General features: G+C 42.8%; 1 protein-coding gene across 3 annotated transcripts in view; it reads right to left on the bottom strand.

Moving 5' to 3' along the window:
• MARCHF1 (membrane associated ring-CH-type finger 1) overlaps positions 1-26,673 on the bottom strand; it is a 209,733-nt gene that overhangs the window by 111,127 nt on the left and 71,933 nt on the right. For all 3 annotated transcript variants that reach the window (XM_084856384.1, XM_084856383.1, XM_084856385.1), the window contains exon 2: positions 24,153-24,292. In XM_084856384.1, the coding sequence (XP_084712510.1) occupies positions 24,153-24,254 (102 nt within the window). In that variant the 5' untranslated portion in view covers positions 24,255-24,292. The remainder of the gene's footprint in view (positions 1-24,152; positions 24,293-26,673) is intronic.

Consider the following 26,673-nt stretch of genomic DNA (forward strand, 5'->3'; position numbering starts at 1 on the left):
CTATGAAATGACTAAACTAATTTTAAATACACATTTTAGGAGCTAATAAGCAACAGATTTCTAGAGAAAGCCACAGGAGAACCAACAGTAGAAGCTACCTCAGGTAATGCTACCTGGTGTACCATTTCTGTACAACAGGTTTACTGTGGCTCCGTATCCAGTATTTAATATAATTACACCATATAAGTGCCTTTGTTACCCAACAGGAGAAATCACTGCATAATTAGCTAAGAGAGCATGAATTACTGTGCAGAGCCTAAAAAACAATCTTATACTTTTTTCTTGTATCGTGGGTAACCCAGTGAGAAAACTCATTTGGTTCCAACACAGATAGCAGCAAGTCGTGGCCCCCTTCCTATGGAATTCCCTGTCTTTGGAGGTCAGGCAGGCACCAACGTTGTGTTGCTTTTAGCGCCTCCTGAAAACATTGTTATTTCAGGAAGCCTTCCTCGAGTGACCAGCCATGGTTTATCAAACTTGGTTTTATCAGAACTCTGTTTCTTTTTTAAAATATTTAAATTATTTTAGCATGGTGTTTCTATACTCTATCCTGTCTGCTGTTCACCACTCTGAGGTCTTTGGATGTGGAGCGGTATACAAATACTGCAAATAAATAAATAAAATAAACAACACAGGACCCTGAAGCCCTACATAGGAAATCCCTACTGTCTCTACCAAAACAAAATTTTGATACTGCTACAGTCTGTCTGTTCTTCTACAAATCTGAACAACCCACAGATAAATCAAACCATCAACATTACTGCAATAGCTTCCAGAGTGTTCAGAAATTAGACTAGTGCCATGACATTGTAGAGTTAACCAATCAGTTTGGTCCCTCCTCACCACAGCAACATATCGCAAGTGATTCTAAATTTATTGGTATCTGTACATAAATTTGAAATCCATATGCCAATGAAATAACTACACTGCTTTTCAGAGCAAATAATTCTAAATTGTCATTCGAAGCAAACTTTGAATGCTTTGCCTGTATATTTACTTTTAATTTCTCAGAATGCCTCATTCTCGATTCCTAAGGGTCAAAACTGAAATCACATTAATCTGTATCTAGCAGTTACAATTTTCCATGTTTACTCTAGAGTAGGTACAGGGCCCCCAATTCAGATTGGGGCCCTAACTTGGGGGTAGGTGGAGCTTTTAAGTTCCAGATAGGGGGTCCTGTAACTACTCTAGAGTAAAAATGAAGAAGAAAAAGGTGTAGCTGCTAGATACAGATGTAATGTCTGTTTTGGACCCCACTGCTACTTTTCCAGAATTTTCTGGCAGCTCTATGGGCTCAAGGGTTATTTGTATGAAGATTTATTTTCTCTATAATGGTAACACATACTGTTATCTAGGGATGTACGAAAGTCACTTACCTTTCCGCAGATTATGTTCATGGGGGGGGGGAGGCATTCCATCCCTCCCCCCGGAATCCTCGACGGGGGGGGAGGCGATCCGTTCCTCCCGCCCCCCGGAATCCTCGACGGCTGGCTGTGCTCCGCGGCGGCTCTGCGGAGCAGCCGGCCAGGCCCAGGCCACAGCCGTCCACAGCCGGATTTCCAGCCGCGGAGGGCTCTGGGTAAAAAAAAAAAAGCCAGATTTCCAGCCGCCATTTGCGTTCCTTATTTTTCGCCGTCTTAGTCTACGTAAATATTTACGTAGGCTAAAACAGCGAATCAAAAAGGGATGCAAATAGCGCCCGCTACGCTATTTGCGTTCCTCTTTATTTTCGCCGTAATAGACTATGTAAATATTTACGTAGACTAAGACGGTGAAAAATAAGGAACGCAAATGGCGGCGGCCGTAACTGCCACCATTTGCATACTTTTTTTTTTTAACCCAGCCGTGATAGGCTATGTAAGTCTTTACGTAGCCTATCACGTCTCTGTAAAAAAAAAAATGAGGCAGACTGCAAATGGCGGTGGTGGCAGCTGGTCGGAAGACCAGCAGCTGGAGCTGCCGCCACCTGGAACATCTTCCCCAAGTAAGTCTTGTCCCGGGAGGGATCCGCGGGGTGGCGGGGGGGTGGCAGGCTGTTCCGCCACAGATTTCGGGGGGCCGAATGCACTGGCATTCGGCCTCACCGAGATCCATGGCAGAATTCTCTGACATCCCTACTGTTATCCAATAACTACAGTAGAACTATTGAGATGCTGTATGCCAGAAAAAACATCTGTACCATGCAGTTTTATTAATATACTGTAACTGTGATGACTGCTTTGAATTATGCATTTTCTTCATGGAAAGTACTTCATGAAAAAAGAAAATCACACGTGGCTCTGTTTCATCGCATGTACTTGCACTAGAATGCTGCAATTGGCTGCAGCTTCATAAAATCAGAGTTGGATGGGATCCTGTAGGCCATCTAGTACAACCCCCTGCCTGATGTGAGAAATCCAGAGCAAGAGCAGCCCCAACAAATGGCTCTGCTGCCTCTGACTGAAGACCTCCAGCGAGGGATAGCCCAGCACCCCTCAAGGTAAGTGGTTCCATTGTCGAACTGCTCTTACCATTAATAAATTTCTCCTAAAGTGTCTCCTCACTGAAGTCTACCCTCCTATAACTTAAGCCCATTAGATCTAGCCCTGCCTTCTGGGGCAGCAGAGAACAAGTCTCTGCCCTCTTCTATGTGACAGCCCTTCAGGTACTGAAAGGGTGCTATCATGTCTTCCCTCAGAGTTCTCCTCCCCAGTCTAATCATAACCAATTCCTTTAACATTTCCGCATAAGGCCTTTTTTCCCCATACCCCTGACCAACTTTGTTGTCCACTTCTGAACCTGTTCTAATTTGTTTACATCCTTCTTAAAGTGTAGCACCCAGAACTGGGCAAAATACTCCAGATGAAGTCTGAATAGGGCAGAGTGAAGTGGAAATATTACTTCCTGTGATTTGGAAACTAGAGCTTTATTAATGCAGTCTAAAACCACATTTGCATTCTCTTGCAGCCACATCATACTGCTGACTTCTAAGATCCTTTTCACATATACTGTTATCAAGCCAGGTATCCCCTGTGTGAACTACAGGTAGAGGCTTTTATTTTATTTTTTTATTTGTGGTATTTGTATACCACTGAATATAGTAAAGTCTAGCACCTGCGCACACCTGTGATAACTATGTCTGGGATGGCCCTGTGTCAGGGCTCAGCTATTCGAGCCAATGGAGACTTTTTTCTTTTAAAAAACACCCAAAGGGGGTGGGGATGGAATTTCACCAAAAAACAACAACTAGGTGGATGGGAAGTTTTAAACCCCACCCCCTCCTGGAGCACCACTATCCGGATCCAAATTGGGGCAGTGCTTGTTTGCAGGAGAGTAGGAAAAGCTAGCATGCATAGCTCCACTAGGCATTCTTTCTCAAATGTTTACTTTGGCCCATAGATGAGATGCAAACCAGAAGCTGCTCCAAGAGATCAGAGTTAAGAGACTGAAGATTAAATCAAAACTAAGCGACAAGCCAGGATTGAGAAGCAAGCCAGAGGTCAGGACCAAAGGGCAACCAAAGAACACAGGATACACCAAAGCTTAGGAACACCACGTTACTCAGGCTGGATCAGGAAGCTCTCTTATGTGCCTTCCTGTCCAGGAAATCCAGTGGATATCCTATGTGGAAGAGTCATTCCAGGGTCTAGGTCAGGGGCAAGCAACCTGATGTTCTACAGGTATTATGGATTATAGCTCTCATTAGGTCCAGCCAGGTCTAGAGCCTTGATCTAGACAGATGTTGCAACCTGTAGTTTGCTGGCTCACCAAACTGCAGATGAGCCACATAGAGGCAGCCACACACATACAGTCAGGGCCAGAAATATTGGAACAAGGATAACTGTTTTGGCACTTGGCCTCTGCACATCACCACATTGAAATTGAAAGGAAACACACCCAGAGGGGAGCGAACTCAGGACTTTCAGCTGTAATTCAAGGGGTGTGACAAAAGTGGGGCACTGACCATTCAGGAAGGACAGCCAGTGGCATACACACACACCCATCATTGGTGGCTCACACATAATGGAACAAACCAACATCATTTCAAACTTAAGGATCGCCTTTAGTACCTGGATGAAAATCCTTTGCAGTCAATGACTGCCTGAAGTCTGGAACCCATGGACATGACCAAATGCTGAGTTTCCTCCCTCGAGATGCTTTGCCAGGCCTTTACTGCAGCTGCCTTCAGCTGCTGCTTGTTTGGGGGTCTTTCTGCCTTCGGTAAGTGAAAAGCATGCTATATTGGGTTGAGATCAGGTGACTGACTTGGCCATTGAAGAACATCTCACTTCTTTGCCTGGAGAAACTCTTGGGTCGCTGTTGCTGTATGTTTTGGGTCATTATCCATCTGCAATATGAAGCGGCATCCTATCAGTTTGATAGCATTCGGCTAAATCTGAGCAGAAAGTATAGCCCTATACACTTCAGAATTCATCCTGCTGCTTTTATCAGCAGTCAGGTCATCAATAAACATCAGTGACCTGGTTCCATTGGCAGCCATACATGCCCATGCCATAACACTGCCTCTACCATGTTTGACAGATGATGTGGTATGCTTTGGATCATGGGCCGTTCCTTTCCTTCTCCATACTTTTCTCTTCCCATCATTGTGGTGCAAGTTAATCTTGGTTTCATCAGTCCAAAGAATCGTATTCCAGAACTGGGCAGGCTTTCTAAGGTGTTTGCTGGCAAAGTCATCCACTTTAGTTGTCTTCCGTGGTCTTCCAGGCCTTTTGCTGCTGCTGAGCTTGCCAGTTAATTCCTTCTTTTTCAGGATGTTCCGAACTTTTGTATTGGCCGCTCCCACTGTTTTTGCTATCTCTCTGATGGGTTTATGTTGTTTCCTCAGCCTAATGGTGGCCTCCTTCACTCTCATGGACACCTCTTTGGACCTCATGTTGGGAGTTCCAGTGAACAGCTACCAAATGCAAATGTAACACTCAGAACCACCTCCAGGCCTTTTATCTGCTTGACTGGTCATGGGGTACTCAGGAAACAGGCCACACCTGGCCATGCAGCTGCTTGTCAGCCATTCGTTCCATTACTTATGAGCCACCAACGATGTGTGTGTATGCCACTGGCTGTCCTTCCTGAATGGTTAGTGCCCCACTTTTGTCACACCCCTTGAATTACAGCTGAAAGTCCTGGCTTCGCTCCCATCTGGGTGTGTTTCCTTTCAACTTCAATGTGGTGGTGTGCAGAGGCCAAATGCCAAAACAGTTATCCTTGTTCCAATATTTCTGGCCCTGACTGTATTTCAGTTCAAGCCCTGGTAGATCCTTAAGCCTGGACATTTTGATAACTGAGATGGAAAATCTAAGCAGAGCCTGGCTGCCTTTTAATAGTATCCCCAAATCTACCACCTAAATCATTATGCATAATGGAAGGGCTGGGCCTAATCTTCCTTAAATGGAAATATATTATAAACAGGAAATATCTAAGGTATGAAGCAGAGAAAGCATGATTCTCAGAAAAACCATCACACCACCACACAGGAGAAATATATTACTGAAGAGAAGACTCAGGAGCATAGATAAAATAACTTTTTAAAAGCAAGTTAAATCTTTTACAATATGCATTTTAAAGAGCAATGCGGGCAGTATCTTCCTTACAAGCTTTCTCCTTTGTCCCTTAAAAGTTTTTATCTAAGTTTTCCCCAAATCCCAGAATAATTATAAAGTTGTGACAATATCCTCACCATGCTCATTTTGCCTGCAGGCTGTTGGCAGGTCCCCTTTGTTCTCAGGTAGCAAATTGCATTCAGGTTTGTCTCATCTCTGCTAAATGAGTAATAAAAGTCAAGTTCCAAACACAATGTCTGGAACTTGAGTGATAACAATGTAAAAACCAAGGAGTAGAAATGTAAAAATCAGTGGGACCAGATGCTAGTAATTACATCTAAGCTATTAGAAAGAAATGGAACAAAAAACAAGAAGGAAAAAAACCCCACACTTTATAGGAGAGAATAAAACCTGAGGACAATCAATAGTTTCAGATTGTTCCCCTGTGGTTTCAGGAAAAGTTCTGCGGGGCCATCTCTTTAAATTACACTGATCTTTGTGGAAAAAGAACTATACTTTGTATGCAGTAGAAGTTAACAGAAGAAGCATGAAGTGATTTGTTTTTAAAGAAAAATAGTAGGGTTTTTCAAATAATGTTTAAATATCCTTTAGGTCATGGGATGGCAACATGAGGCCCAAGGGCTATATGAACTAGCCCTGGCTTTAAGTGTGGGCCCCCACCATGACCACATTTGTTGTGGTGGTGCGCAGAAGTGGCAAAATAATCGGTGGTTTGCTGTCAAATTTCAGCAGCAAACATAATGGTGACCTAAAAAGAGCAAATTTTACTTCAAAGCCTTGGGTTAAATTTAGCTAAGTTTGGCCTTTTTAGTGCATCACTGAAATTTACCACAGAAAATTGGCAGCAAACTGACAATTGTTTTTACAATTGTAGTAAAAATGTAACCTAAAAGCCATTGTATGTGTCTTAAGCAGCACGTAGTATTGTAAGAGCTGTGCATGCCTGGAATGAGCAGACAGTAACCCTAAGATAAGGTTGCCAAGCAAACTGCTAGCAACCAATCAAAGTGACATGCTGGCTAAGGAATGCAAGCTGAGGTGATAAAACTGTAGCACGGGGGTTGCCCAGGGTCGACTCTGCTTTTGAGCGTGAGCTCCTTTGTCGAACTGTTTGCAAACAATAAAATCGAGTTGGACCCAGCCTGAAGTTGACTCTCCTCTTTGGGGCAAATTGGACTAGCCTCCAGGGGGCGAAACTAGCATTTTGTGCAACAATTTGGCGAGCCAGTCAGGAGTCCCTTGGACCACCCTGGGGTCAAACGACAGAACCGGCGAAGGTGCCTGTGGGGCGCGCTGGACCGCCTTTGAGGTCTGCCACGGCACCAGAGAACGGGGGTCGGGACACCCAGGAGGTTAAAGGCGTGGACTCCATTGATTGAGTCAACCAGGCTGAACGGGTCTGAAGAGACGGCACTAGGGTGCTGGGCAGAGTAAGTATTTGATTTCCCTTCTGTCTTTCTGTTTGAGTTGCCTTCGGAGCGTCTGAGGTTTGTCAGACTCTGTGTTAGCGTCTGAGGTTTGTCAGACTCCGTGTAAGTGTCGGAGGTTTGTCAGGCTCCATGTATGGTTTCAAATAGAGGTAGGCACAATAGGGTTGGGTAGCTCCCGTTTAGAAAGCTCTGCCACTCCCTTGGGATGCATGCTAAAGAACTTCAGTAAAGTCAAAGATAATTATGGCACTAAGATATCGAAAGGCAAGCTGGTTACACTCTGTCAATTGGAATGGCCGTCATTTGGAGTCAACTGGCCAGATATTGGCTCCTTTAATGAGGCCACAATTAGAAAAGTGCACGTTATTGTTGTAAATAATGGGCAATGTGATCAATTTGCCTATAATGATTGTTAGTTGAATTGGTACGGAAAGAATCCCCCTTAGTTACAGAAGTGTAAATGTGTAAATATGTTACTGGCAAAGGACCGCAGAGGCAAGAGACCCCGGTGCTGTCTGAATCAAGTAGTGAGATAGATTTGCCTCAGGGAAAGTGAGGTTATCAGCATTTGGATAAGTGCCGACCAAAATCCACTGAAGGCAAGAAAAGGTTGAATATAAAGTTCAATATTGTAAAGTCATGACGGTATGCTCCGAGGTGAAGCCCAAACCCCTGTTCTCCCTGATTCAAGCCCCACGGAAGGAGCTTGAAGACTGGGAGACCCTGCCCAAGGTGCCCTGAGCTCCCCCCGGTCTTATTCGGTCTGTTAGGTTGGGAGGAGAGGTTGTTGGGGGAGGGAGGGGGCCCTCCAGAGACAGTTTGTCTGCCACCATATCCAAGTTTGTTAGAAGAAGCAAAAGCAGTTGAAAAAGTTGCAACTTCTGAAGAAAGAGATTTGTTTGACGTCTTAAAGACTGTGGCAAAATCAAGAAACAAAGACAGAGCAAGTTCTTAAAATATCAGGGTCTGTGTAAGCTTATCTCTGTCAGCCTACTGAGAGCTAGGGATGCACGAAAGTCACTTACCTGGTCTCGCAGCTTGCTTCGCGGTGGGGGGGAGGCGCTTCGCTGCTCCCCCCGAAGTTCAGGCCGGGGGGGGAGGCTTCCCTCCTCGCCCGGCCGAAATTCAGGCCAGGGGGAGGCTTCCCGCCTCGCCCGGCCGAAATTCAGGCTGGGAAGAAGCGCCCCGTCTCCCTGGCCACGAACTTCAAAAGAAAAGGAAAAAAAATGCCCCTGTGATAGGCTACGTAACGATTAACGTAGCCTATCACGGCTAGATTTGCAAAGTCAGCCGTGATAGGCTACGTTAATCGTCACGTAGCCTATCACGGGTGACTTTGGGGGGGAAAAAAAAGCGCATACGCAAATGGCGGCCCCCATAGGGAGCCGCCATTCGCGTTCCTTATTTGGTCCCTGTAGTCTACGTAAAGATTTACGTAGACTACGGTGAAAATAAGGGCAACGCTATTTGCGTTGCCCTTATTTTCGCCGTAGTCTACGTAAATCTTTACGTAGACTACAGGGACCAAATAAGGAACGCGAATGGCGGCTCCCTATGGGGGCCGCCATTAGCCGTACGTTTTTTTTCCCCCAAAGTCACCCGTGATAGGCTACGTGACGATTAACGTAGCCTATCACGGCTGACTTTGCAGATCTAGCCGTGATAGGCTACATTAATCGTTACGTAGCCTATCACAGGGGCGTTTTTTTGTTTTTTGTTTTACTTTTCGTGTAATGGTGGTGGCGGCAGCCGGTCAAAAGACCGGCTGCCGCCCCTGCCCCTGACAAAGACCTGCCGAACCGCCGCCGGGACCCGCCGACAGGAGGGACATTCATGAAAGGTATGTCCCATCCCTGGGGGGCGGGGGGGCAGAGAATTTCTCCCCGAACAACCTTCGGAGGACCGAATGCGTTGGCACTCGGCCCCCCGAAGTTTCAGGGAGAAATTCTCCCCCATCCCTAGAGCAGAGCCAAGGGGGACTTGCCTAACCCCCCTTCGCCGTGGCTGGTTTAGCCTTAGCAAGCAGAGAGGCTGGAAGGTGTCTGTGAGGACCTGACAAAAGAGTGAGATTTGCAAAAAAAACAAGAAAAGCATCACAGCTGGAAAGCTGAGCAGCACTGCTCTGTTCTTATCTGTGGAGGAAACTAGAAGAGATGTAAGGTTACACCTTCCCCATTCGAACTGATGAAGAGACACAGAGCTTTTGTTAAAAACATCCCTTCTTTATGGCCCAAAGCCTTCTTTGTTAGAGGCACTCTGCACATGGACTGGAACTTTGGACAGTTAAAGACTTGCCATAAAAAGTACTGTGAGGCTTATCATAGCCTTAAACTCCCGTTGTTGTAGATTGTGTGTTTGTTTGTGATCAGCTCAGTGTACAGTTTGATTTGTGATTTCAACACTCAGATAAAAAGCTGCATTTGACTGAAAGAACTGGGTATATTTAGCCTTGAGAAGAGAAGACTGAGGGGAGATCTGATAAGCACTCTTCAAGTACTTGAAAGGTTGTCCCAGAGAGGAAGGCCAGGATCTCTTCTCGATCATCCCAGAGTGCAGGACACGGAATAATAGGCTCAAGTGACAGGAAGCTGGATTCCGGCTGAACATCAGGAGAAAGGTCCTAACTGTTAGAGCAATATGACAATGGAACCCATTACCTAGGGAGGTGGTGGGCTCTCCCACACTGGAGGCATTCAAGATGAGGCTGGACAGCCATCTGTCAGGGATGCTCTGATTTGGATTCCTGCACTGAGCAGGAGGTTGGACTTGATGGCCTTGTAAGCCCCTTCCAACCCTACTATTCTATGATTCTATGATTTCCAAGGCTTTGATTTCATTTACCCTAATGAAGCACACAGATGCAAATTGCTAGAGATTCACAGACTACAAAGGAAACAGCCTTCAAAAAGTTCAAAGAGAAACTATGAAAGTTAGTTTCTCTTTAAAAAGGGGGGCAGCAAATTCTCTTAAGAGGTGAGAGGGAAAGAGTCCCCCATTCTCCCATGATACTTCTAAGCTCAGCTGTGTTTCTGAAGCCTGAGAAAGTTCCTGCCCCATGTGTTCCAGCTCTTTCTCAAAATCTGAACTGTTCTGACGTTCCATTTGCTCAGAGGCAAACCTGACACTCTGCCAAAAATCATGCAGTGTGGAGTTGCCGATGCAAAAATGGTGGCTTGGAACTCTTTAAATGTAGGAGAATGCCCTTCCCTTGATCTTGATGGGCCCTGACCATGCAGTCAGAGGAGAGGTATAATTGTTAGATCTGCTCCACCATGCCCTACGATGCAAAACAAATGTTTTCCAGTCATGGTGTTAGATTTTAATGATATGAAAAAGGTATAAAAGAAGGCAGAAGAAAGTAGCAGACAAAAAGGCTTAAAAAAGAAAGAGAGCTTATCCCAAATGTGTGTAGTTGAGATTAGTAAGAAGATCTAAGCAAGTGAGTCTCTGTCGAAGCAATGGCAAACAGCCTAACTTGCAGAGAAGACAAAGAGTTAAAACTGGTGCATGGCACAGAGAATTTGAAACATGATCTGCAGAACAGGCAAGCCAAAAAATAAGTGTGCCTGTTACAAGAGGGAGGCTATAGTAGCCATAAAAAGGGGCAAAGCCCCCGTACGAAGCTTTAACAAAAATATTACCCACTAGAAGTGGACAATTAAAATAAGAAAGGCTTTTCTTAAATTGAAGCAAGCCTTAATATCACCGCCTGCTTTAGCCTTATCAGACCCCAGATCATGAAGTTTTTAGAGCTATGGTGCACATGAGAGCACATGAAAAGAGTGCCATTGCTGGAAAAAGGAAAAGGCAATGCTGGCAGCCACCATGGGCGGAGATATAAACCGCAGCTTGAGAGCACAGAAGCGACCAGAGGAGGGGGGCAGAAAAGGACAGGGCCGACCGGGGCTCAATAAATGTGCGTATTGCCGAGAAGAGACATTGGAAGATTGTCCAGAGCTGAAAGAAAAGAGAAAAGAGACTCACCCTGAAGGCTGCCAAATGCTGGCAGGGTCCTCCAGTGGGGGGGAGTCTAGCTGAAGGGCCACCACCCTACGAACAAACGCTCGGGAGAATCCCAAGGTAAAAGTAAGGGTTGGTGGCAAGGACTGTAAAGCCCTAGTAGATACTGGAGCCACATTTTCTATGATCCCTGTGAAGCCCCCCGGAGAGAGAAAGTGGAAAGCATGTAACTATAAAAGGAATTAAAGGGGGAAAAAAAACTAAATTGCCCATGTGTAAGCCCCTCCTCACGAAGACTGGAAATAACATACTGGAACATGCCTTTGTAGTTTCATCTGCATACCTGGTTGCCCTCTTGGGGCGGGACTTGTTAACAAAACTGCAAGCTAAAATCTTCTTCCGTGATAATCAGATTGTAGTACAGCTGCCAATAATGCAGGGCTCAAATTATCAGATGGCCCTTCAAGCAATCGAGATTGTGTCAGAGGCCAAAGGGACTGAGATTTTAGAGAATGTTAATCCATGTGTGTGGGCAGACAGAACCCCTGCCCAAGCAAATGCATAACACCAGTTAAAATCTTCTTTAAAAAGGGAGAGCCCTGTGTGCATGAGACAGTATCCTCTAAAGAAAGCCACCCGTGCAGGCTTGAAGCCACTCATTGAGAAGTTTAAAAATTATGGTTAGCTAATAAAGGGATCATCCCCCTTTAACACCCTGATTTTGGGTGCGCCCGAGGCAGATAGCACCTCCTTCAGGTTAGACCAAGACCTGAGAACAGTGGCTGACTGCCCTTTGTGCCTCAAAAACAATTCAAAAATGTTTGAGCCTCCAGCTCAAATGAGAAGTCGTCCATGGGCTTACTATCCTTTTCAGAGATTTCAAATTGACTTTTCAGAGTTGCCCCAGACTCATGGCTATCAGTACCTGCTAGTAATGATAAAAGCACTTGACTGCACCGCACAGACAGTAGCCAAGATCCTGTTAAAAAGTAATCCCTAGGCTCTTGTCACCTAAAGAGAGTGAATCAAATCAGGGGCCCCATTTTGTTGGACAAGTGACGCAAGTAGTGGCCCAGACATAACAAACTAACTAGAAGCTACACCCCCCTTGGAAACCTCAATCCACAAGTCAAGTTGAGAAGATGAACTGCGCCTTAAAGACAATGCTCATTAGAATTTGTTTAAAGATTAAGTTGAAAGGCCACAGGCCTTGCCAATCACCTTGACTCGAGTACGGTGCACTCCCAAGGGAAGTATTAAATTGACACCCTTTAAACGTTCCATAAGCGCCCACCTCGGATATTACCTATGGCTGACAGCTTAAATGTAAATTTAGAAGTAAGAGTTTTAAGATTCAAGATTGTGTTTCTGCCTTGCAGTCTGTTTTGTTTTCACAGGTTTGTGACACCTCACCAATCCTGGACTTTAGACGCTCCAGTGCATAATCTCAATCCCAGTGATTGGGTGCTAATCCAGTCCTAGAAAAATGAACTACCTACAGAGAAGTGGAAGGGTCTGTTTCAGAACCTACTTACCACTCCCATTGCTATAAAAGTCACCAAAGGGAAGAAGTGGATTCATCACACTGAATAAAGGCATCACCTGCACCAGAGAGGGTCACACCGGAAGCTGACCCACCTGAAGGTCACCATTGGAATAATGAACCCCTGAAAGGACTCAAGTAGCTCTACAGAAAGAGGGCACTCTCGTTTCAAGGGTTCCTGATGAACGGAACAAAACTGAGTTCCAAAAGTTCAAAAAAAATGTGTTTTTGTTGTCAACATTCTAATAGCTAGAACAAAGGCGTCCTAGGCCTCACTTGCTGTTTAGAGAAAACCGTCAATGCCACAGCGATAATAGTTTGCGCCTTAGTCCACCGCGGGACCAAGGAGAGTATAAATTTGAGAAAAGCCTTTTGAGGGGGTAATTGTAGTAAAAATGTAACCTAAAAGCCATTGTATGTGTCTTAAGCAGCACGTAGTATTGTAAGAGCTGCGCATGCCTGGAATGAGCAGACAGTAACCCTAAGATAAGGTTGCCAAGCAAACTGCTAGCAACCAATCAAAGTGACACGCTGGCTAAGGAATGCAAGCTGAGGTGATGAAACTGTAGCGCGGGGGTTGCCCAGGGTCGACTCTGCTTTTGAGCGTGAGCTCCTTTGTCGAACTGTTTGCAAACAATAAAATCGAGTTGGACCCAGCCTGAAGTTGACTCTCCTCTTTGGGGCAAACTGGACTAGCCTCCAGGGGGCGAAACTAGCATTTTGTGCAACACAATAGTGCTGTTGAAATTTGATGGTACACAGTGGGGGTGCACCCTGGGCAGGGATACAGGAGATTGAAATTGGCCCCCAGAGCCCCCAAAGTTGTCCAACCCTGTTTTAGTTTCTATTAGTTAACTCTATGGAAGGATGGGTGAAATATGACTCCCTAGGACCCATGCAGGTGTTTAAGCATTTTCATGTAGTTAATGGAAGTGCATGCAAGGTATCAACAGGCTGCCAAAGACCCAGTTCTCCTTCAACCTGGCTTATGATTTATTTTTCAGTGCTATATCCATCTCTGTGACATCTTACAGAGTGTAAAAACACCTGGATCTCTTTGATACTTTCAGAATTATTAAGAGCTAGTTGAAGAGTTCAAATGACCATTTTCTTAATATAAAAGCTATTGCAGTTTTTTTTGTTACATGCTGCTGTGTTCTATCTAATCAACATTATTGTACAGCACTCAAAATATTATTTTATTTATATATCGTAAACATTTATATACTTCCTTTTATCAAAAGATTTCAAGGCAGTTTACAAAAAACCAAAACAAATAAAATTATAATTAATACAAATCCAAGCAGCGGTTAAAAGCACAAGAAAGGGAGAGATAGTGGTGCATCATAACAGAATTACATGCCAAATGTTTCAGTATAAAATCAAAATTGCACCTTGTTGTGGGAATAGATAATGATGTATTTGCTCAAATTAATTGCATGTACAATAAGACAGAAGGCTCCAGTGAGCTATGATGAGAATAACCCTTTTCACCTTTTCCAACAGGCAGGTTAATTGCTTGGCCCTGCCTGATTTACTAATTTTCTAGAACAGATTTTCACAAATAAAAGGAAGATTGTGATATCTTACCCTTCTGTAATGCTACAGAGAAACCTTCAGATATGACTTGTTCTTTCTCTCTCTCTCTCCCAATTATTTTACCAACATATTAACTGAAATTGTATGAAAAACTAATATACACCAACCTGTAAACTCCCACAGAGATCTGGAAGGGTCTTGATGTTATGTCAACCATTCTTAGGTATGTGCTGCTATGGCTCCCCCAAGACTGACTGACTAATGTTTCACAAACTACACTTCCAAAATGCTTTTGGATTTAAATATAAATTCAGCCTGAATTTTGGGGCAGACCAAAGTTCTTCAGGGCTGTTTCAAGCCCCAAACTGAGAGACCTTTTCTATCTCATACACAGAGACCTCTGAACCAGGTTGCAGACAACCAAGGGTGCTTTTAAGTTTTAACACTTGTTCCTAGCATAGACCAAGAGGCTCTCATGTGACTACAAATGAGCCTGGTGAACTAAAATACAAGCAGCCCCTTTTACGTTATTGTGCCTGCGTTCTCCATCTAAAGGAACCCAGGGACAAGTGTTAAGATAATGCTATGCTTTATATTTCTATTTCTTTTCCAATGTGCTTCTGAATACTGTTACGCCTTAATAAATAGTTCATTGTTTGAGATTAAGAATTTCTTCGTGCAATTTCTTCTTCATGTAATTTCTTCTTCCAGGTGTAATGTTTGCTGCACCTGGGGCTTTAAGTAAGACTGCCAGACCTCTCTGTTAATATAGAGCCAAACTACACACTATGTTAATTGCATGATGCAATATATAGTTTTTTAAAATTTAAATAGAAGCCACGGGGGGGGGGGGGCAATCAATATGAGGATCATGGAGTTTCACCCTATCTCCAGACCTCAGTCACATTGAAAATCTGCCCCCGACACACACGCACAAAGCTGCTATTAGCCTGAGAAAGGAAGTTTCATTGGCACCAATGGTCTTCAGAGTGCATTACAGGAAGACTCATCACACTTGAGGAGTCCCTGAAAGGAAGAAGGTACGCCCTAGGCCTGTAAGAAATTTGTAAGCTGGAGGAGCGACAACTCTTCCTGTTTTAGCTGATCCCCCGCCCACCGTCCCTCTCCTCCTCTATCCCTGTGTGTGTGTAGGGATGGCGCGAGCATCCTGTTGGGGCTCGAAGCCCAGGCAGAAGTTGCCACTCTGCCACCCCCCCTCGGACACCAGTTCCCTCAGCAAGAAGAGGGGAAGAAGGCAGCGCCCCTTGTCCTCCCCCCATCATTGCTACAGCGGAAGTGGCGTGGGAGAGGCTGGTCATTCTCCATAAGTTCTCCTGGCCTCAGTGGAAATGACCAGCTTGTCCCTCACTGCCGCCGCTGTAGCAGGTGGGGGTGGAGGGAAGAAGGAGGCACCTATCCTCTTCTCTCCCCCCACCTGCTGGAGGCCAGGGCGAGAGGCTGGGAGGTGTCTCCCGATGCTCCTTTTCCCACGCCAGCCCTTGACAGCCCACGTGAGGAAGAGGGACAGCGGCGGTGGCACCCAACGCTTGGGTTTGCAGGGGGGGGCTGCTAGCGCCTTTGAAGCTTCAAAGACTGCCCTGTGTTTGTCCACCGCTCATGAGATGACGCTAAAATTGTCCATGGACATTTTTATTGATGTTAGTCCATGAGTGGTGATGACTGTCTGCCTGGATATGTGTGTGTTTCTTTCCATGCTGCAAGCATGGTGGGGGCTGTGAAAAAAATTACACTTGCCTGGGCTTGCCTGGGCAAGAGTGCAAAGAAATCGGGCTGGAGAAGCTAGGATTCTTTGAAGATTTGAAGAAAATGCCTTAATTTTTTTTTTTTTTAAAAAAAGGCCAAAGCAGGGGGTAAAAGGAGGTAAACCTTAGTGTCATTTGAAGGGAGAGAACAACCCCCTGCTCAGTGCAGAAAGCCTGATTCCCAGGCAGTCGACTCGCCCATCCAAGTACCGACCAGGGCCGACCCTGGTGACTTCTGAGATCAGACAAGCGCGCGCATATCCAGCCCTTTGCTGGTTGATGAAGAAACTTTGAGTGCTAAGGAAGCTATACAATCAGTATCCGGAAGTCCACATGGGGGCGTTGAGAGCTGTGATTGACAGGAGGGAAATACAAACACTGCCGTATATGGGCAGGTGTGGGAGGGGACTACAGTGACGAACACGGAAGAGCAGAGCACATGAATGGGAAATACAAGACTATCAGGGTACTGAAAGCGGTAGTAGGGAAGCGGGAAATTGCGGTTCCAATACGAGGCAGGGACAGCGTAATGTGAAAGACGGAGGGGCAAAACCTCATTGGAAGCATAAAAAACGTAAGCGTAGATCGGCCCTAGGCCTGGTAAGAGTAGATCACAAGAACATCGGTATATGTAATACACACATACACACACACACACGAAACAAAGATCTTCATGTAAACAAGAAACAAGGGTAATAGATCCACTTCATCCTCAAGAAGAATTTAATCTTGCAGCAGCTCATATGCTGGGTATACCAACAAGACAATGGAAGGCAAGGTTTTAAAACCATAATGCCACCAAGTAGCTATCTTGAACAATGTGGTTGCCAAGGCAACAAAATGCATTTATGCATGCACCCTGATATTCCTAACTGTATAGATATGCACTTTGTTGAGAAATGATGAACTGTGTACTATTTTATTATGACTATTAAATAGTGCTGTTTATATTGATTTGCAGAACACCATTCATTCAGCCCTGCAAAAGAGGCAGCATCTTATTTTCTTACCTAACATAACCGAGAAAACATCATTTAGAAAGACTGGCAAGCTGTGTGAGAAGTGGGTGAGTTGGATGTTTAGAATAAAAAAAAATGGATCTCTTTTATTTAGAGGATTACAGAGTTGTTAAATTTAGGGACCAATCCTACTGGGATAGGTGGCCGCCTCCGAACTCAGGGGCAACCGCCTATCCAATGCAGGGCAGGAGAAGCACCCCTCCATGCTTCAGCCACCCTACATTTGCAGCTAGACAGCCGATTTCAGCTGTCTAGCCAAAGGAATTCGGAGCAGGGGAAGCAGCGGGCGGATGACACACTGGATGTGTCGTACTGACATTTCCAAGTTCCCCACCCTGGCATGCCCCGAGGAATGCCCCGTTTTCGCCGCTCCGCGTTCCTCTTGCAAGTGCAGAGCATGGGGCCATTCTGCACTGCCTAGCAGGCAGCGCAGGAGGGGGTGAAGGTTGGTTCTCAGGAAACCAACTTTGGAGCGTGGGCTCTGATGTTGATTCCTGGGAACCAACCTATCCTATGGCTGTCTAGCTGCTGACTAGAGGCTATAGGATTGTGCCCAAAGTTGCATAAACATAAAGCTAAACCCTAGCACCACAATGGAATAAAACCTGAACTAGATTTAAAGAGGGTTTTTATGCATGGAATTCTGCAGATCTCCATTCACTAAGGTGGAGTCACAAGCTTATATCCCACTTACTATAATTATTTTCCACATTTATTTCAATATGAAAATAATTAGTACAACACCAAAATGGCTTGCTGCATTCGCTTGAACCATAAGAACTTGTTTGCTCTGCAGGCACATTGATTTTGTTTCTAGAGCTTGTCTATGGGATACCCCAGGAAAAAGAGATCTAGGTCAGACGATGGAACTTAAGATCTACTGGTCCCTCTCAGCCTGATGACTTAGCTTTTAGGATATTAAATTCCAGAGCTGGGAGCAGCCACTCTTCTCTATATGCCCTTATTGTTCACATATGACAAAGAGATCAGTCGAAAGACTCATGAAAGTCACATTTCAGGACACAATGGGGATAAGTGAGGAATCAAAGTGTTGGTTTTTATTAATATGCATTACCAAGATTGTTTAAGAATTTGTCAGTCGAAAGAACCACTTCTATTTTAGTGTATGACATGCAACCAGGATGCAATACAGATGCTAGTGCACTAAATGCTACACATAATAAGGAGCGAGGCTTCCATATTTATACTAGCTACAATTTTCAACCTTTACTATTTTGTTGCTTGATTCTGATTTTCAATACAACTCTATTCTTTCCAGGAAAACAGCAAGTTTGTCAAAGGACACACCAGAGTTAGGCTGGCAACACATGAATTCTATGGAAAAGTTAACCATTTATGTCATAAATTTTATCAGGTACTGAGTCATGTATTTAATTACTACTCCAGAAGGGTAGCCTAATTACCAATACTCTGGTGCCTAAGAGTGGCACCTGTGTTTCTCCTAATCTGTGCTGTCTGAAATGATTTAGAGAGCAAGAGATAGGGGAGGAGTGACGAAGCAGGAGAAAGAAAGAGAATGTTCCTTCTTTTCTCACTCTTGTCCATCTCTCCTTTTACAAGCCAGCTTCAGCTGGTTCGCCAACTAAGGCCTCTCCTGGACAGGGATATCTTGTCCACAGTGGTACAGGTGTTAGTAACCTCAAGGCTGGATTACTGCAATGCATTCTATGTGGGGCTGCCCTTAAGGCTGTTCTGGAAGCTGGAGCTAGCACAGAACACAGCAGCTCTGCTGTTGTTAGGAGCTGCCCCTTTTCAGCATGCAACACCTTTGCTGAGGGAACTGCACTGGCTGCCTATTCGCTACCGAGCTAGGTTAAAGGTTTTGGTACTAGTGTACAAAGCCCTAAACAACTTGGGACCAGACAGAGTGCCTTCTCAACTTGCCCGGTCATTGAGGTAATCAGTTCTGATGATTTAACATGGACCTATGGCCCAACTGGAGTCCACCAGGAGAAGAGCCTTCAGTGTGGTAGCCCCCTTTCATTGGAACTCCCTGCCCCTGGAGGTCAGGCAGGCGCCAACACTGTGTTGCTTCCAGCGCCTCCTGAAAACAGTTCTGTTCCAGAAAGCATTCCTTAAATGACTAGCCATGATTTTTATTGGCCTTCTGTTTTTAATTATTTTAATATGGTGTTTTAATCTTTTATGTTTTTTACTATCGTAGTTCTTGTGTTCACCGCTCCAGAATCTGTTTGGATGAGGAGCAATATATAAATGTTGTAAGTAAGTCAGTAAGTAGACAGACAGACAGACAGACAGACAGACAGACAGACAGACAGACTGACTTCCGGCTGGAGCCATGTCATCCTAGCAGTGACTTGCAGAACTCCGCAGGTTACTTATCTCAAACAGCTATGAAAAGGTTGAGAAACCTTTTTAAATTCCCCTGGAATTAAAAGGGGAATCTTACAGTACCATCTGGTTGAAATCTTGGAAGAACAGCTGCTTTTGCAGTGCAGCAAAAGGGCTGCAATCTAAGGTCAGTGGCTGGGAGTTTCATCTACTGAATGCTGTTTGAAACTCCTAAGCAATTAGGAGACTACAGGACTGACGAGCTCCAAAGAATATTTGTGAACTTAAACTACCAGCAATATCTGGGGACTGGCAATTAAATCTAATTAAGCCTTTGTTTTTTTCTGTTTCTGCAATTATACCTGCTTTTTTGTGCTTTTGGAAGTGGAGGATGGCAGTATCAAAGGGAAAAAGGAAAGGTCTGGGAACGCCACCTACCCCTCCCCCCTAATTGCTCCCCCGGCAAAGGCTTCTAGAAATGCCGGAGGTGAAGAGGAGTTGCTTGCTTTGATTAAAACTATGTCTTCTCAGCTATCAGTGTAGTCAAAGAAGCTTGAAACAATCCAGGACTCAATCACTGCCTTTCAAGGGGCTGTGGATTTAATTAATATCTCTCTTCAAAAGATGGAATCAAAGGTTAATGCTCTCGAAGATCGGGTTACTGCTCATGAACCTGCTATGCAAGCGTCTCACAATATTTTGTCCGCTCGAATTTCCCAATTGGAGGCTTTTACACGTAGAGCGAACCTTCGCATTCTTGGTATTAAAGACTTGGCTACTGATATCTGTTTGGCTGAATTTATGGATAAACTTTTGCATGAGTTATCGGTTTTGCCATCCGATTTTCTACTGGATATTGAGCATGCATATTGTGTTCCTGGCTTAATATGTGGCACTAAAGGGACTTTTGGGATTGTTATTGTTAAATTTTCACGAGTTCCTACAAAAAAATATCTTATGTGTCTGGCAAGAGAACGAGGTGAGCTTTGGTGGGGACCAGCAAATGACAAGATTATGCTCTTTCCTGATTATACTAAAGAAATTGCTGACAGAAGAAGGCAATTCACCAAAGCAAGAAGTCTGGCAAAGCAAAATAACCTATCATATTAAATATTCTGCTACATTTTAGCAGTAATATAAAATATAATAGTAATATCATATTAAATATTCTGCTACATTTTGCATTCTTTTTGAAGGCCAGATGAAAAAGTTTTTAAATACTGAGGCGGCAAAATCATTTCTCATTGGTATTAACATTAAAACAAGGGAGCCAACTTTCTCAGCCTCCTGAGTTGGAATTTAGCCATTTTTACTGTTCCTCTGAAGCCCTGTTTGGGGTTTAGCCGATAGGATGTCTGGGAAGTTTGCCAGACTAAATGTTTGCATATTTCTGTTTTCTTTCTCCTTTGTGTGTTGTATTGTATAAATTCCTGTTGGTGTGTGTATGTGTGTACACATATAAATATATTTTTATATATGATATTACTTAAAATAAATAAATGGTTTGTTTTTACTTTTTATTTTTTATCCTTTTCTTAAACTTTTTTTTAAATTATCATTAGTATTATTATTACTATCATTATTATGGGATTATGATTATGATTATTTCTTGTTGGTTAAACTTTTAATGATTACTAATATGTGTCAATGGAATGGTAATATATGGTTAATGGAAATGGATTGTTTGCTCCCGTTTATTTGCGATAAGACTGAGGTTATGACATTGAAAGACAAGGTTCACCGTTTATGGAGCAGCGGATTGAAGATTTAGTAATACCTGCAATGTTTGGAAGAGTGCTGTACGAGTATAATTTGCAATTGGACTTATATTTGGATATTTGGTTTTCTTTTATTAAAGCTTAGATATAATCTTTTTCTTTCTTTCTTTCTTTCTTTCTTTCTTTCTCTCTCTCTCTCTCTCTCTCTCTTCTTTTGCTTTCCTCCTTTTTCTTCCCCAGAATACTGTAATGTTGGAAACTGAAGATTGACTACGTTGTTGGTATTGTTTATTTCACTTATAAAAATAAAATATAGGTTCAATAAATAAATGAATGAATGAATGAATAAATAAATAAATAAATAAGATACATTGCAGATACCTTTATGCTTTCTGAATAGTTTGTGGGGTGGGAGTGGGGAGATACACATGCCTGAGCAACACACACATGCATCAAACATACTTTTCTCCTTCTGTATGCCTCCTTTTCAATCCCACCAACTCATTCAGGTAGATTGAAGAGAACAAGGGAAAGGGAAGAGTGTACAAATGATAAGTATGCAAGCAGTTCTGAGGAGACAAGGCAAGAGAAGGGCATGTAAGACAGGAGGTGGAGAAGCTAGGCAGAGAAGATGAAGCAGGCTAACTCATCTTGGTTCTTTTCCTTCTCACATGCAGTTTCATTCTCTTTTCTAACATAAGAACATGGTGTGTAACAGCTTCCGGGATGTCTGGAAGCCAGCAGTATACCACTTGGCCAGTTGCTAGAGCTCATGTGTCAACTGCTTTCTCTGCCATATGGGACATGGATAAGAAGGGTGGGGAAAGAGGATGAGAAATTACTAGACTTCTTCTGTAAAGAGGGGCATTTGACCAGCCCTCCCTTTCAAAATGCCCAATGGCAAAATTATCTGCAGATTAGGGATGTAGAAAGCCTCCTGCCAAGAGTTTGAAATATATCTAAAGAGTTTGCTTCTGTTCTCCTCAGAATTCAGCCCAGATTGCCTACACTGTCACCTGCCTTAGGAACCTGATTTTAAACAATTATTCACTTCTCTTCTGTTTTGATGTTGGTCCTTTCCCATTCCCTGTTCCAATGTTTCTTCTTGACAGTTCTTTAGTAATGCTTGACTTGATATGCCTGTCTCATGTAAAACACTAAAAATTTTAAACATTATGAAGGCAAAGAAAAGCAAGGTGTGAAAACTGACATACCATTTGTTTTGACTGACACCGCAATTCTCTATCACTTTTAATACAAGAATTTCGGGAAGAATTTCAGTTGGAATAAATGGCTCTCTTCACAAAATGCCCTAGACAAAAAAACTGAGAAGGCAGCTAAATAAAATGTGTTACATACTCAAATGCCATGTACCTCAGACATATTATAAAATTACAAGTCCATATAAAATATTATTTCAGTACAGCAAACGAACAACCAGTATTAAATCATTAACACACACATACGAATTGGCAAAGGGTTATAGTCTATTGCCACAATTCAAACCTACATACTGCTACTAATCTCCTTGATACCAAAATGATTGGGGCAGACCTTGCTTATGCATTGCTCTGTATGTGCACGAGAACTCCCAGCTCAAGACATGCCAAGGCAGGACATATACACTTTCTCCAAAATCCTCTTAAGCCAATTATAGGGCTAATAAATAAGTAAAAAAGATAAATGGGAGAATCTGAAACAATACTGGCTTCATCCCTCTCCCTTAACTCTCTATCTGCTAAGGGTACTGTGTCAAGACAAAATAAATGGGCTGGAAGAGAAAACACATCATTTAAGCCAAAGATCCAATGAACGAAGGTGCGACCACTGGACAAATGAGTATGTGACATATCACCCATCTCCCCTTTGTATTGACAGTTTGACACTGCGGCTTTCTGGGGATTAGGTTAATGGGCAGTTGGCAAAACTTCTTCAGAAATTTAGGCTGTAATCCTATATTCTAGCGTTGCCCAACCTGGTGCCCTCCAGATGTTTTGGATTAGAATTCCTATCCCACTGGCTATGCTGACTGGGGCTGATGGGAGTTGTAGCCCAAAACATCTGGAGAGTACCAGGTTGGGGAAGGCTGCTATACACACATAGCTGTAAGTATAGGGACTTACTTAACAGACATGTATAGGATTGTGCTGTCAAGTACCCAGGAACTTTAGAGAGATGCAGCCTCCTGAATAAGAGTGTACACTTCTGCAAAATATTTAAATGCCATAGATTTCAGTGAAATTCAGGACTGCAGTAGTCGCACAAACACTTTCTTCCATCAAAAACTAGGAATCATTTGCACACACAATAATTGCAGAACACTGTGATAATGGTACTGGGCTATATACAAAATAACATGAGTAAGAGTGATCTGGATCTAGTAATGAATTGTTTAATAGAGGCTCATAATGAAGTGGCATTTAGATGGAAACTCCCATTCACTACAAAATATGAGTGGCTGCTAAGAGCCTAGAAGAATCAGCATCCACCAAGTAAATATATTAGACTTGAGAATGGAAAAACAAGAGAGCAAATAATTTTCAGACTGAACAGATTGCATTTATTTTTATTACCATTCAGGACAGCAAAATATAGGCTGTATTAATTCAGTTTCTTGATTATATCAGTATATTCCTTAAAGAAACAACTGTTGCTTTGGGAAAAAAATATTTCTCTAATCATATAATTTGTGCTTTAAAACACACACACAAGAATGGAATGTTACTTACCCCATCTATGGTTAGTCTTTCCAACCCAGATAACATCCACCATATGGAAGATGTGAAAAGAAGAGTATTTCTAGAATGCATTTTTCTTATTTGTTCATATGATAGGCAGATTTATAAACCAAGCAAAACAGCATTTTTAAATAGCGCCCTACGGTTCATGTCATGCATGAAGGACTAGTAAAAATAACCAGAATGTTATAGAAGGAGACATTTATACCTTAACAATACCGTTGAAGCTGCTGAAAAGGATTTTTTTTTGTTTACAAGTTAAAGAGTGCAGCCCTATATTCTTCCTTCACAGAACAGCAAAATTATTTCAATAGCTACCGCATGCAAGACAAAAAAGGGCAATGAAAGGTGACAAAATGGGAAAACTTCAACACAGAAACGGTGCAGCGCATTCAAAACAAAAAGAAGCATACAAAAGCAAAAGTGCTTTCAGTTAAAGTACAAAAATGTGCTTTGGACAAGCACTACTATCTTATAAAAACTGATTTTAGAAACTTTCAAGGGTTGTTGGCTTGGGGGGGTGGGGGGATTGTACATGCCATCATCACGAAATAGAACATCCACTCACCAAGGCAGAGATATGTGAAGTATCACCCGTGACCTCAGGGGTTCTTGTGCTGTTTGGGAGTCTGTGAGGATTACGAGCTATCGCTTGGCACCAGCCCAACATTTTCTCCTTCCACTTATCCCCTTTCAATTTCTGAAATTCTGAAAATAATTTACATTCCCTGAAACAATGGTATTATTAGTTTCTTGCACGTGTGTCTCTGGGCATGCAGTTACATGTTTCATCTGTATAAAGATCATCAAACTATATTCATGGGGGAAGGGCAGAATACATGCACATCAATCCTGAACACATTTCTACCCAGAAACAAGTCCCCGTAAATGGGATAACAGCTTCCAGCATACTTCTAAAGTTTAAACTACATGACACTTTATTCTAAGTAAGCAGATTTAAAGTTTAAAATATTACCAGAAATATGTAGAAAAATGACTAAATACATACGCATGCACTTATATTATTTAATATTTAAATGCAAGCTCTCCCCAGATTCAAAATATCATGTTGAACTGTGCCACCAAAGTCTATACAAGGCCATCACAATTTACTTGTTTTAAAAAACAACCTTTCAGATTTATAAAAAGGTTATATTTTCCAGAATTATTAACCCCATTAGATTCAACATTACATTACTGACAGTGTGATTCTATACATGCCCATTCAGAAGTAAGACCTATTGAGTTCAATGCGGCTTACTCCCAGGTAAGGGGATCTAAGATTGCAGCCTAAATTTTTAAATTTTAGATTAAAAATGCCAGATCAACTGTCTTTAGACTCCAGATGTATAAAACATGTTCTAAATGCCCTAATATTGTATTCTGGAATAGATTGTACAATATCAAGAATACATTCTTATGCTTATACTTTTTAAAAACTCAGAAGCAACAAGACATTGGCCACGATCCTAAACATGCATAACTGAAGGTAAGCTCTCTTGAAACAATGTAGGTCTTACTTCTTGATTAGTATTAGGACCAATAAATGGGGGGAAATCAAGATATTGGGTTTTTTTAGTTGCATAAGCTTCATACTGCATAAACTGAGAAAAAGTTACATTCTACCTTGCATTTAGATAGCGTATTAAATATCACCAAATACTTTAAAGCCTGGAAATTAATTGCTTTTCACTTGGAAAAGTAATAATATGTACAGAAAGTGTTACAATAAGTAAGTACACCTACAGCAGTCTAATACTGGTTCACTTTTTTCTTTTCCTGAAATTCCCTAAGCTATGAGATCCTCTGCTTATGATAACCCGGAGAAGATGAAACATATAATTTGCTTCATCAACAGTTTACCTCACCAGCTTTTGTTTTGATCTACACTAACACAATTGGTGCTGACACTTATACACCCAAGCTACAGTCCATTGTTATACCCATATGCGTTTCCACCATTTTGAATTATAGGGCATTTCATGAACTTTAAAATAAGTATCCATGAAAGAGGTAGCTTTATTTACTGGTATGGAAACCTGGGTTATAGTCCCATTGTCCCATATCATATGCTTACTTTAGCTTTCCAAGGGTAATACCACCGAAATGCACGAAAGATGTGAAAATATGTGTGCAACCATAAATAATGATGAATAAAGTAATGAAGATGGTTATGAATACAATGGGGTTTTTTGAGCCAGTCAACTCTGGTATAGAGCTGGCAAAGTTACTACTGAAAGGAGTCCTGCAAGCATTCTAAGCCCAGAGATACACTGAGCCATTTTGCACAACCTGACAGCCCACTGTGGATTAATTTACCTTTGAAAAGCTGTGGTGTATGCCAGCTGCCATTATGAATACGCAACCTCCAACCGGGGGCTGTTGTGCAGTGCCAACTTGGCCGGTGGGGGTTATTTGAGGATGAAACAACCTTCTCATAATCCTACAACAGACCATGGGTTATGTGAGGGTTGTTTAACCCCCAAATAACCCCCACCGGCCAGGTTCGCACAACACAACTCCCAGGTTGTATAGTCATAATTGTGGCTGGCATGCACCGCAGCTCCTCAAGAGTATTAACCCACGATGGGGTGTCATGCGAACTGGGCCATTGCCTCTTTGTTCACACTGGGCCTTCAGGCCCATGTACATGCTCACTAGAGGACAGGAGGCTACTGTACACCAGAACTCTGTGAACTAGAATACTATACAGAATGGCCCAAAAGTAGGTATACAGTATAGTTTATTTGCATTTTATTACATTGTTTATTACATTTACATTTGTTTAACACTGTTTAATCTCGTAAATGCTTGAAATGTATTCCATCAGCGCTGCAACATTCCTCGAACCTGTCCAGCACATTATGACACACAGTACGACACAAATTCTGGTTCGCATCAATGTCCATAAATGCTTCAGTTGAGATGTGATAGTCAAATGAGGATTTTCATCTGCCAATACACACAAGTATGCCTGTTCACGTGGCCTGACAACTTGAAAGAAGCCTCATCTGACCTTGATCTTATCAAGAAGGTCTGGTTTGTTAGAGATTTGGTTACGCATCATCTCACAGAATTGCAACCGACGG

The sequence above is a fragment of the Heloderma suspectum genome, chromosome 5 (genome assembly GCF_057233095.1).
Source record: "Heloderma suspectum isolate Gila_16-S chromosome 5, 16-S_ref, whole genome shotgun sequence".
NCBI classification, from domain to species: domain Eukaryota; kingdom Metazoa; phylum Chordata; class Lepidosauria; order Squamata; family Helodermatidae; genus Heloderma; species Heloderma suspectum.